This window comes from Marmota monax, unplaced genomic scaffold (assembly GCF_021218885.2).
Source record: "Marmota monax isolate L192 unplaced genomic scaffold, Marmota_monax_Labrador192_F-V1.1 WCK01_AAM20220418_F8-fsc00441, whole genome shotgun sequence".
Classification (NCBI taxonomy): domain Eukaryota; kingdom Metazoa; phylum Chordata; class Mammalia; order Rodentia; family Sciuridae; genus Marmota; species Marmota monax.
The window spans coordinates 198,170-211,701 of NW_026694644.1; the positions used below are offsets into that span (position 1 = coordinate 198,170).

Below are 13,532 nucleotides of genomic sequence, written 5' to 3' on the forward strand. Positions count from 1 at the left end.
AGGTAAAAAGCTGTTAAGGATTGTTTTTAAAGTAGGTTAACAGATCTGTTTGTTTACTTTCACCTTTCCTTTTCATTATATTTAATAATTCTTTTCAGGATAATGTCTTTTTAGCATCATTGCCAGAATTCCTATCTTCATCCCAGTGCCTGTGAAGACAAAGATAAAACCAAACTACAGCTTCTATGATAGCTATCACAGTAAGCTGTATAAACTGATGCATCAATGAATATAATTCAACAAGTAATGCTCAATCAAGGAGTCAACTTACTTTGGGAGGAAACGGATTTTGGGAGGAAATGGACATATTGATAGATTCCTCCACTTTGAACTGCTTGCAGAACTTGCCTGGACTATGTAACTATCATTTGGTGCAGCGAATTGTGGTAATGCTGGCATATCTTTGCTGATGGTGTCACTAGTGATGCATTTTATTTCCTTGCCAGCGCATCCCATGTTAATTGTGGTAGTGCTGACATATCTTTGCTGATGGTGTCACCAGTGATGCAATTTTTCCCAAGGAGCCGTCAATTGACTTGGTGTTGTGGCATTTCTGTATCCTCCTCCCTTCTGTTAGTGATGGTCTAAAATTTGGGGGCCAATGGCTATATGCTGGACCGGTAGTCAGTGACGGGTATGATTCAATTGCAGTGGTATTAACCTAAGACAGGAGGCCGACGCCTAAAGGTCAGTTTTCCGATGACGGGTAAGAACCATATGTTGAACTGGACAACCTACCAGGCACGGTCCTTAAGCCACATTGCTTGTTGTTTAATTAATCAGAAGCGGGGAGATGCTGGGAGCCATTAGCCAAGTAGGTATGACAATTTCCTTGCCAGCGTACCCCATGTTGCAGTGACATTGAATGTAGGTGACCTTGCTCAAGGACCAAGGCGGCTTAGGGTGTTCCCGGTTTAAAATAATCGGGTTTAGGGCGTTCCCGGTTTAGGTTCCAGGTTTAAGGTTTAAGATTATTCCTGCTGGGAATAGGGTGTATCCTGCTGCCTGAGTTCCCCTTGAGTTCTCACTGGGATTCAGACAGTATTTTTTGGGAGATAGAAGCCCAGTGGAGGTGGATTTGGGCAGAGAACATGGATTTCCCCAGAACGTGATTGTAGATGGCTGGTGTGAGTTCGGGAATAAAGAGTTGCTGTTTGAATCTACAAGCTGTGTGGTGGCTCGTGATTTTGTGCCCAGCCAGACTGCGGCACTGACCCAGTGCCAGTATCATTGGTGCTGCCGGTGCCCCTACCAGTTTGGTTCTGATGTAGTCTTTCTTCCTTGTTTAATGTACCTAAATTTCAGAGTCTCTAAGACACACTGACTGTGTGTCTTAGTGAAATCCCTCTTTCACCCACCTCACAGAGAAGCAGTATTTCTGCTACTTGAATCCTGAACCATAGAGCATACAGAAATCAGCTCTTCTCTAGCTCCCTGGCTAGGTGATCTTTCTAGGAGTCACTTTCCATCACATTATAGTTTGTATCATGATGTCAAATGTCCACAAAAATATCTGCAAAGTATGTATATAACACTAATTGATAAAATATATTTTTCAGTGTGTGAATATATACACAATATTTAAGAAAGTTTTGTTGTAAATAGGTGATTTAATTAATTCTGTTTCGTTTTAGAGGAGTTGATTGGTGATTGAAAAAGTATCAATATTTTATTGTATTATAGGGATGTGTTAACTCAGCTGAGGTCCATGCATCACACAAGCACATCACATAAGCCATAGGATTGTCAAATATAGTTAAGATGGATTAATATTAGAAGTCTTGAATGGAGCAAAGAAAAACTAGAGGCTAAAACTAGCTGTGAAGGACATGTGCTAATATCTTTGTAGCCATATAGTATCATGTCTAATGATATTTATTTTTCCCCACTTGAGATTATTTTGCTCTCCTGCTGTTTGAAATTTACTACAAATGAGCTATGCCATGATAGTTATGTAAGCCATATTCTGATTTATTATTTTGTTCCTGCTCAGGCAAATTGTGACTCTAGAACTAAGTTATCTCCTGGAATTTGAAAGATTAACAAATTTGGAGAATTACACTACCTTTTTTCAAGGTATACTGTGAAGCTTCCATGTTCAAATAACTGTACTGTTTTCCTAACAATATCCAAATACAAAAATGGAACACACTAGGCTGGGATTGTAGCTCACTGGTAAAGTAGGTTTCTAACATGGGTGAGGCCCTGGGTTCAATCCTTAGCACCATATAAAAACAAATGAATAAAATAAAGGTTAAGTTCTTTCAAAACACACACATGTGATTTAACACATAGCTATGCTTGCATGGGGTGTACACACACACACACACACACACTCATATATATCTATATATGGAACAGGCTGAGGAATCCAAAATTAGAAAAATGATATATGCTCAACTAATTAGTAATGCAAGTTTATAGGCAATTCAGGGAGAGAAAAGAAAGTCCTTCCAACAAATGGCGGTGGAACAAAAACATAAAAGCAAAATGAAAACAACAATAAAAATAGCACAAATAGAAAAATTTCCTGTTACATGTCACATTTGGTAAAATTTTAATTAATAATAGATTTACATACACATGACTATTTTAAAATAAAAAAGAAGATCCTTGAAATCTTGGATTATGCAAATAATATTACATACTATACCCAAAGTAGGAGCCATAAAACTGACACATGCCAACTGAATTAAAGCTAAAACGTTTTTTAGCAGAAAAATGTATATGCCTAAGGATGAATTCAGTTTTGAGGATGTGAATGCAGCACCAGCACACATCCCTGAACTGAATCCTGTTATATGTGTGTAGAGGCGGGTTAAATGTCCAGCTCCCTCTGTGGACTGATGACAGGTCAGATTGAGTGAAGTCTGATAATCACGGTAAAACATGTTGACATGAGGACCAGTAAAACATTGGATTTAATGCAGTCTCCTAAATTTGTGGAATAATTCAAATATTCAGAATAACTTCACTTTCAAAGGCTTGAAGCAGGTATTAAACTTAGAAATACCCATTGACCCCTTCTATTTTTTATTGATGTTCAGCTACTTACTAAATGTCTGGAAGATTCTGTGAGTCTATCCTCATAAATTAAATATATTTCTCATGTCACCATGCACATTTTTTTGTGTGTAAAATAAAATAAAATGAAGAATATAAACCACCCAATAATCTCTTCATAGATTGTTCCTCTTTACTTCCTAAATGGCTTAATCCTAACCCGATGTTATAACATATCATTTGAATTTATGAAGTCTGAAATCTATGACGAAGCTTTAAATCTGTGGATTTGTATATGTTAGAGGAGGTGAGAATAACTGCACATCATTGTGTGCAAATTAAGGTGAGGTTAAAGCACTGTGAATATTAAATAGACACAGAAAACCGAATAATCAACAGAATAAATATTTTGTAGCCTTCTTTTGATTGTTTTGATATCTTTTTACTTGATATATTATTCTTTCCATGCACAGTGTATACATAAACAATGTTTAATATTTTTTTTTTTCTTCTACTTTGTTGCTCATTTCACAGCCCTTCATCACCGCAATGCTATTTCAGGCAACAAATCACTTGGTACCAGAGAGGATCTTGTGGATCACTGATTTTATTAATCTATTTGCACCACTAGGATTTTCATAATTATCCAGATTTGAAAGGTGAATCCCTGACTTTGGTTTCTGAAAGCTAGCCTCATACCATTACAGGCTACATTATTATTTCTCTCCAATGCTTCAGAAACCTGGAGGAGCACAGAGAGGGCAGTCTGCTGAACTGCCCTGAATGTAGCACTTTAAGGTCTTAGGGGAAATAGTGTAGGCACTAGAAAAACTTAAAAGTGGAAAAGTACATATTCAGAGGCATCAGGGACATTACAATGGGCAGAGTCTTGGCAGTATTTGTCCAGGGACTGCTTAGAAAAGCCCATGGGAATAATCTTAGGGTTTTTAAAGATCTATTAATTCTTGAATTGACTCTTAAGTTTATATTCTGCTTTTCCTAAACTAATCTTCAGAGCCATGAACATAAATAGATGACTCTTTGGGCTTAATATGTGTGTTAGTTTCTGAAGAAATTTCAACATTTTTTTTTATCAAATTGAGCTCATTTTAAAAAGTTCACTAGATATTCAGAATTCCCATCTGCTTTTCTTGTGGATAACACTCTATCTTTTACATTGCAGATGGATTTGGCTAATAACTAAAAGATATTTCTCTTGCAAACCCTATAGAAAGTTTAACATGTTAAGATTTCCAAACTGTTCTCAGATAATCAATGTTGGTGTGTTTGAATTCCTGCTTGCAAATTTCTGCCTTTTATTTCAGATTTTCATGAGGGGACAAATGACAGGTAAGTATCTGAGGGAGGAACTGTGTTTGATGAAGCCTGAATCTAAACTATGCTCATTCAGACCTGATGGTTGGTGAATTAACCCTGCAACTGGGTTTGTGGAGAGTTCTACCAACCGAGTATTAGGTTGGTGATATACTCTTTAAAATTTTCTATGAAATTTTATTGTAAATATTATTAATGCTTTTGTAGTATATGATAATTTTGTTACTACAAAATGTTTTGGTCATCTTTATTTTTTATAGTGCATTATTATAAGGAAAATTTCAGTTAGAAACAGTGAAGTTAAAGACATTTTTAAGATAGCCATGTTTTTTGCTCCATTCTTACCAGTTTTCTTGCCTATTCATATCAATGAAGAACCGCTTTAATTTTAACTCATTAAAAAAGTTCTCATTTTTCAAAATAAATGTAACCTTATGATACACTACTTTTATCTAAACTGATTGAGATGAGTTTAAACATGTCACAAGCATATATGATAACAGTATTTAAATATATGATAGAAATTGTACTTTAAATATAAGAGCAACTATAATGTTTATAGCCAAGTAAATATTCTTACAGAATTATTATTTAATAATCCTAAAAATAAAGGAATCATTTGACTATATGTTTAAAGGTGTAAACACTAAAGAGGAGAGAAAGAAAGAAAGAATGAGTGAATAAATTATAACAGTGTTATGATTTGTTTTAATAAATATCCTAAAATAATCAATCTCTCAATAGTCTATATTACTATTATTTACCAACAGAATATCAATATTGAAGTTTACCTGATCAAATTCATTAAATTTGCGTGTGCTAACACTGTGCTATTTTTTAATTTATTTCTTCACTGGAGTATGTGTGTGCATCCCAACTTATTAGCTGCTGAACTATTCACTTAAAGAGGAAAGAATATAGGAGACAAATAGCTATGGGTCTTCAACTTTGCAGGACACTCAGGTATTTGACAACACTTCATGGATCCATCATTGAATTTCTGATCATGTAATGCTGTCTCAGTGGTACACATGAGGAAAACAAGGCTTGGAGAGCATGACAATTAGCTCAAGGATCACATTAATCAGCTCATTTTACTTTCTTCTTGTGTGTACCCTTCTATGCTGCCACTGTCCTTACTTCTTATTTAGTGATTGCTTAATAACCTTTATTTTATTGTTTAAATTTTCTTCAGAGCTTTCTTTGCTATGACCATTGGCAAGAAAATTAATTTGTTTTAATTATTATAATTATTCTCACTTGAATATTCCATTTCCCCTTTTAAATTTATGCTAAGAGAAATATTCATATCATTTAAATTTTTTTCTTGTCTTAGAAGATTTCAGCTTTTATTTTATCTAATTATATGAATGACTGTAATGTTTTTAATTTTCAAAATAAGATTCATTATTTTAAAAGTAAAACTGAGAAAAATACATAATTATTTCTGCTAGCCAATAATAAATCTATTCAAAATTAAGTCTATAAAAATGACATATAATAAATAAGAAACACCAATTGTTTATAAATATACACTACTTAACGTTTATGATTCTGTTCATATTAATTTAATTTTTAGTACATTTTGTAGTATGGAAATCAGGTTGTTCATTTTTCACTTAAATTTCTTTTTTTTTTTCTTTCTTTCAGATATTAAACTTATTTGTGCAAAACATACACCCAACTTAATATATGGAAATCCAGAGAAACATCTCAGAATTTATTCTTCTGGGACTTTCTGATGACAGGAACGTGCAAATATTTTGCTTTGTGCTTTTTTTACTCTGCTTTATTGCCCTGCTGGTAGGAAACTTTGTGGTTCTCATATCCATTCTATGCAGCCCTCTTTTCTGCCAACCCATGTACTATTTCCTTAGCCAGTTATCAATTATGGATATCAGCTATACCTCCAGTGTTACACCCAAATTGATCTGTGACCTGCTAGAGGGAACTCAAACCATTTCCTATGGTTATTGCATGGTACAGGTCTTTACCATGCACTTCTTTGGCAGCAGTGAGATCTTCATTATTACAGCCATGGCCATTGATCGCTATGTTGCCATCTGCAAACCTCTCCACTATATGATTATCATGAACAGGACCAAATGCAACTTCCTAATTTTAGCTGCCTGGGCTGGTGGGGTTGCCCATGCTTTCCTTCAATTATCCATGACAATGCAGTTGCCCTTCTGTGGTCCAAATGAAATTGATCATTACTTTTGTGATATTTTTCCTTTGTTAAAAATTGCCTGTACTGATACCTATGTGGATGGTATCTTTGTGATTGTTGGTTCAGGCGTGATACTATTAGTTATATTTCTTATTTTATTTCTGTCTTATGCCATCATATTATTCAATTTAAGAAATCACTCAGCTGAAGGAAGACGCAAAGCCCTCTCTACCTGTGCATCTCATATCTCAGTGGTAGTCTTATTTTTTGGGCCTGCAATATTTTCCTACCTTAGACCTCCTACTGCTTTCTCTGAGGATAAAGTGGTCGCATTATTTTACACAATCATTGCTCCCATGTTCAATCCCTTGATATATACTTTGAGAAATACTGAGATGAAAAATGCCATGAGAAAAGTTTGGTTTCATAATCTGTTCTCAAAGGAAACATAAAGTTACTTGAAAGATTATCAGCTATTCACTTATAAAATAAAAAGGACTAGATGTAAATTAAGCAGCTAGAAACTCTGTCAAAGATCTTTAACACAATGAATGACATCATTAGGATGTAGACATGTAAATAAGTACTGAAATATTAATCAAACCTAATAAAAATGTTAAAATTTAAATTTTGTGGATTTTTGAGATGACACAGCTATAGTTACTTGCTCACAAAAATCATCTGAACTAAAACAAGTTAGGTGGTTCTTGAGCAATAAGTTATATTATACAAATGTTTAAAATGATAATTTTCTTTTAAAGATATGGGCATTGGTGTTGGAACATAAAATGACACATACTTCGTGGTAGTAGGGAAATTGAGACATGATTGAAATGCTCTCTTTTAGTTTCTGATAGGACATTCACATTCACATCATATAGACACAATCAGAAATCACTTGGGCAACAACAAAATCAGCCAAGTAGATTATGTTATGAAGTGTATCTATGGGTTCCAATTTCCTGAATTTCCATTGAAAGCATAAGGATAACTAGTGAAAGGAAGAAGGCAATAATTGTGAATGCTGAAAATACTGTTACTGACTAGCATGTATTATCCCAAATGTTATAGAATTTCCCATAAATCCTAAAGAACTTTATTATAAAATGTGTTATCCTGCCCATTTATGGTTAAATTAGATATACAAATGGCTAGGCATTGGGTCTCATCCAAAGAACTATCCTGATATCATGAAAGAAAAAAAATTGCTTAGAAACACACAAATTAATTTTTAAAAAAGCAACATGCAAATTATCTTGTGGTTGCATAATTATATTTACAATATTCAACTTTATAATTCTCCCAAACTGAAAGAATCAAATTTGTCTTTCATTAATTATATGGACAAACCACCTCCAAAACAAAAACAAAAACACTGATATAAACCGGCACTGGATGATTATTCAATAGTAATATGCAATGGGTCAAGGCATTAAAATAGATGGAGGAAACTTACATGCATATTGTTAGTCAATGAAATTAATTTCGAAGGGCTCTGCCTGTGTAAAGTGTATATAGGAAATCTCTGTACCTTCAATTGAATTTGGTGCTGAAAAATACATTTCTGTTAAAAAAAGTTATGCCCCAATAGATTAAGCAAATCATCCTGCAAATATAAAGAGATTTCTGAGAGATTTTTCTAGAGAAACCAGAAGAAAATTTCATCAAAGTTGTTTCTGCATCCTAAATAGTATTGAAACAATGTTGTTTTTTTAGGAAAATAAGCAGATATTATGGAGAAGGGTTTATATTAAATGATTATATGAAAGAGTAAGATAATTGAGATTCTGAGGACTGTTAGAATACACTGCAATAGTTTAAAACCATCCTTGAAACATTGTAACATAAGGACAAAGAACAGAGAAAAGAAGAAAGGAGTTAAAATATTATGTAAGTCTTATAAAGAAATTTTACAAACTGCCACTTTAGTTACTAAATATGATAAAATTTTATGTTCTGCAAAATTAATAAAAACACATTTTTTTCATCCAAAGGTTGATAAAGAGTATACTGAAATGAATTACATGATTACCAATTTTGATTTAATTGTTTACAAAAGAAAAAAATTGTTCTTTCATATTTAAGAAAGCCAGTCACAAAAAAACATCATGTGCATTTTTTTCCTGAAAAAAAAATTAAAATGTTTTTAAGAAGTATTTTCTGTTTGTGTATGCTATTCTCACAAATTTAGAGCCTTCACCTATGTCATTAGCAATTATGCATTAATAGTTAAATAGTGATGTCTGAATGGTCAAAACTTTAAGTTCAACCTCCATGTACCTATCAGAGAAAGAAATCTATTTACATCTCAGTTTCCACTAATGACTTTTTACTTATTTATTTCTGCATTAAGTAATTACTAACGTTACAATTATCTGTTTCTTGCATGTCTTGTAAATCTCAACCTGTCTTAGCTTTGTGACTTGGTTCTCAATTCCCAGTTGTCTTTCCTGATCCAGGCACTTGTCCTTTTTCCAGAAGAAGGGCTGCCTTTGCATCTATACTGATCCCCTGATTGAGTCACTCCTGCTACAGAGCTAGTGTGAAATCCAGAGGAGTACTAGATCTCCTTAGTGCCAGGCACTGCTGTGCTTATATTTCACCTATGGGAATCTTACATATCCATTAATGTTTTATTCTCCCTGAAATCATATAATCTTGTGGAATATTAGAAAGAAAATTCTGCTCATTCTAGAACAAATTAGCTCTAGCAACAATCCATATAATTTATTATCATTTACTTATAAAATATATTTTTATTTTTTTAAGTTGTAGATGAACACAATAATTTTATTTATTTTTATGTGGTGCCATGGATTGAAGCAAGTGCCTCACACATGATAGGCAAGAACTCTACCATTGAGCCAGAACCCCAGTCTTATTATCATTTATTTTGAACATAAGGAGCCATAAAATCTTATTAACAGCATATAATTAAAATTTGTATCATGTGCACATTCAAAGTTACAGAATTGAGATTATCCAATGGCTAATTATTTAAAAATTTTATGTTTCTGTTTATATTTTATGTATCTATTTATTTTCCATTCTTTAACATAGTATCTGACAGCTCTAATATATCTGACAAATAAATTTAAAATAAATTGACCTGTATTGCTCAGGATATGAGTATAGACAAAAAGATTTTACAAAATATCATGGTTTCAAATTTGTAATTTTAGAAATCATATCTATTATAATTTGATATTATATGATGAATCATCTATCCTTAGTTACTTGTATTTAAGGAGTACTTTCTCCAGCTAATGAGCACTTACATTGTGTGGGCAAGATATCAACTTCAGAGTTGATGAAATTATCAGACTGTAAGAATATAGAATATTGAATGAGCCCAAAGGAAACATTGGAGGTGAAAATTAGCTGTGATTGACACAGTTTTACTAATACAGCAACAAATCTTTTGTAGTTGTAAATTTTAAAAATATTTAAATTAAATATATTGTATTCCACCCTTCTTATGTGTTAAATGTAATTGTGGTGCCATGAAATCATTACACCTATATTCTTTTACATATTTATCATAAAATTCACAATTGTTGAGGGATGAAAAGAAAAACTAATTGTAACAATACATATACTACTGAATACAATACTACTAAAACAATTCATTTAAAACAAAATTTTGGGGGACACACTTTGTTAATACTATTTGGGAATCCAAGTTGTAGTTCCAGTGGCAAATTTTGGTATTTAGGGAATGGAGCAGGGAAAATGGGCACAACAAAAGTTTGTCAAACTTCTTCTTTCTTTCCAAAAGGAAACGGTAAAAAAGACACAGCTTTGCTCTCAGAAAAGAAATTTCTGCCTCAGTTCATAGTCACCTTCAGAGAAAATCATCAACCTTTGTACTTCTCTCTTCTCACCAATAGGTGGCCCTAGATAAGGAAGGATCCAAACACCTGTGGTTTTTTCACTAGGTTACTATTAATAACAGAACCCCTCCTGTTGTTGCCAGTGGACAGGTAATGTGGCAAAGTTTTTGAAGATTTGAATGTCAAAGTCAGAGGCCTAAATACAAATTCTATTGGCCAACTTGATTAACTTCTATGGAAAACACATCTAAATTCTCCAAAATCCTAATGACAAAAGCAACAATATTACAACAAAATATATGATGTATAATATATAACACATATCATATAATTGGAACATTAAGCAACTATTACAACAAAATATATAATGTATAATACATAACATATATACTTGGAACATTACATGGATTGTGTCCAAAGTCACACAGCTGTGTTATCACAGATAGATTTTTTGAGTTGAAAAGATAAATTCCTAACAATCACAAAGCACCTTACACATTACATGCCCTCTAGACCATTTTCAGTGAGATCATAGTCTAGTCACAGTTGCTTTTATGAGTGAGTGGGTGGAAACAAGGAATCAAAGCCTTTAAACCTGCATCACACACACATACACAATACACAGTGTATATACAAACACTACACAGAATATATGTGTGTATATATTATATATATGAAAAGGAAAATTTGGATCTGGAAATTTTCTAAGTACCTATAATGTGTGCATGAGAATATGCCCTTCTTTTAGATAATATTCTATGTAAGAAATATTTGTCAGTATATTTATTAAACCATATATATATATATATATATATATATATATATGGTTTATATATATATATATATATATATATATATTTAATGTAAATGTGCACAAACACACACATAATGTACAGAATATATGTACAATATATATCCTGTGCTGTGCATGAGGGTAATGATTATTTCTATTTGATTTTGATATCATGGATCCAGTTCAGTTAATGTTTTATTTTGCAGGAATAATATCAGACTGTGAAATAAAAATAATAAAACTTATTCTGTTTTTCATGCAATTTTTCTTTGACATTTCTTCAATCTGTATATTAGATAAGTTTAGTGAAAAATATGTGTACTAGCATTGAGTAAACCGATTTTTCTCTATTACACTCAAATCCATATTTCAAAATTAGTTGCTTTCAGACATGAGAGACTTGATAAAATCAATTTACATAATGTCTTAGTTACTACAAAACAATAACTTTTATTTAAAGATTATTGAGAGATTTTATGTACATTATAGATTTACTATAGTAATGAAGCTCCACTCAAGCCTCTAGGGTCTTAGTGACTGGCTCATCTATTAAGTAGCAGAAAAAGGACCCTGTGTGTTCTGTGAGTGAGGGTGACAAAGGGACTATATGAAATGATGATATAATTTTTTAATGTCGCAATCACTGCAACAGTTGTTAGTATCATTGATCCAAGATCAAGATCTCTAGTGAATTATTGCTCTACCATGTTTTTCATGAGGTTATTTCCTTATGATTGCAAAATGACTGTTCCAGGTTTCATGGCCATAACTAATATCCAAGTTTGAGGAATGAAGAAAGAAAAGAAAAAGAAAAGAAAAAGTTAGTTGGGAAGTAAAAGTTTCCCAAAATTCTACAACAAACTGTATCTAGGTTCCATTGGGTCATGGCTGTGCCAGAAAGCTGCCTAGCTCTAGAGAAGACTGGTGAATTGCCAGTACTAATAATTTCACAGTTCTAATAGTAGTAAAACTGTAGTTGAAATCTGGATGAGTTGATGGCAACATCTAAAATACTTCAAAAAATATGAACCCTAAAAGAGGGCTTGCCTTCTTGCACCACAGAACCATAAAGTGTTGCTTTAGGCATAAATTATGAATAACTTTTCTGGTTATTATAGTTTCTCAATGTTCTATAATAAATTTATTTTTATTAAACTACAAACTATTGGTTTTGAATAGAGAACTTTTAAAGGAAAATTTGGATCTGAACATTTTTCTAAGTACCTATAATGTGTGCATGAGAATATGCCCCTCTTTTAGATAATATTCTGTTAGAAATATTTGTCGGTATATTTATTAACATTTATTTATTCACTGAATATTTATCAATAATTTACTACATGCCAGCCATTATTCTACAGGGTGAAAAATCACTGATTGTCTCCCTTCTTTGAGCTTATTATTTACAATTATTGACAATCACTAAACAGGTAACTATATAACACATATATTAGATACTAATAAGTTTATTGAGAGAAAGTATCAATGTGAATTGTGTGGAAATTTTATATAGGTTAACCAGAAAAGAATTCCCTGAAAAGTTAACTTTGCATACAAAGCCAAGCAAATAAATTGATTAGTCAAAGAAGAAGAAGAAAAGAACAAGAGAAGAAACTTCCAGGGCAAGACACAAAGGACACATTTAAGAAATTGAGAAGACAAATGATTGTGATTAGAAAGAAGGAGGAGGAAATTAGCAGGACCAGTCTGCATAGAGGCAAGAGGCATCCAAACAATGTGGATCATTCTGGGGCTTAAACCTTGAAATTTAAAAAAGTTGTTAATTTTAAAACAAAAGGTGTATAGGCAAGTTCAGAAGGGAGCCTGGACAGGAGGTATTACAAAAACTCATTGAGGAGTTATAAATATGAGTGTTGAAAGAAGAGTTCTGAGTTGAGAAACAAAAATCCTGGAGTCATCTTACATTGGGAGTACTTCAAATCATGAGAGTGTATGCATTAAAAAAATTAAATAAAATGGTGCTCTCAAATATTCTATTATAGAGAATTTGCTGAGATAACTAAGAGCCCAGATAAGAAATTGAGAGAAGTTTTAGTACATTTAGCAAGAAAATTAAGAGAGTGTGGTGTAACCCCAAAGCCAAGTGAAAATGTTAATGTCTTAGGGAAAAGGAGGGATAATTTTCTGAAAGCCTGTAAAATTATCAACATGAAAATCACTGACAACCTTCATAAGAGCAGCTTCAGTCACTTAGGAGAGATAATGATAGAGGGGAAGATTTCCACTTAAAACTAAACTGTGATGACAGAAATAAGATACAGTGAGTACAGAAGAGGAGAAATCAGAAGTGAGGAAATAGGGAAGGGAAAGTAGGGACAAATGATGTTTTGTCTTGGACAAGTGTAGAAAATAGTCAATTTTAGCAATATTAATTCTG

At 32.7% G+C, this 13,532-nt stretch overlaps 1 protein-coding gene across 1 annotated transcript; it reads left to right on the top strand.

Moving 5' to 3' along the window:
• The first annotated feature begins 6,030 nt into the window (after nucleotides 1-6,030).
• LOC124078342 (olfactory receptor 4P4-like) lies at nucleotides 6,031-6,960 on the top strand. The gene has a single exon (XM_046423094.1). The coding sequence runs from the start codon at nucleotides 6,031-6,033 to the stop codon at nucleotides 6,958-6,960; it is 930 nt and encodes a 309-aa protein (XP_046279050.1).
• The last annotated feature ends 6,572 nt before the right edge of the window (nucleotides 6,961-13,532 follow it).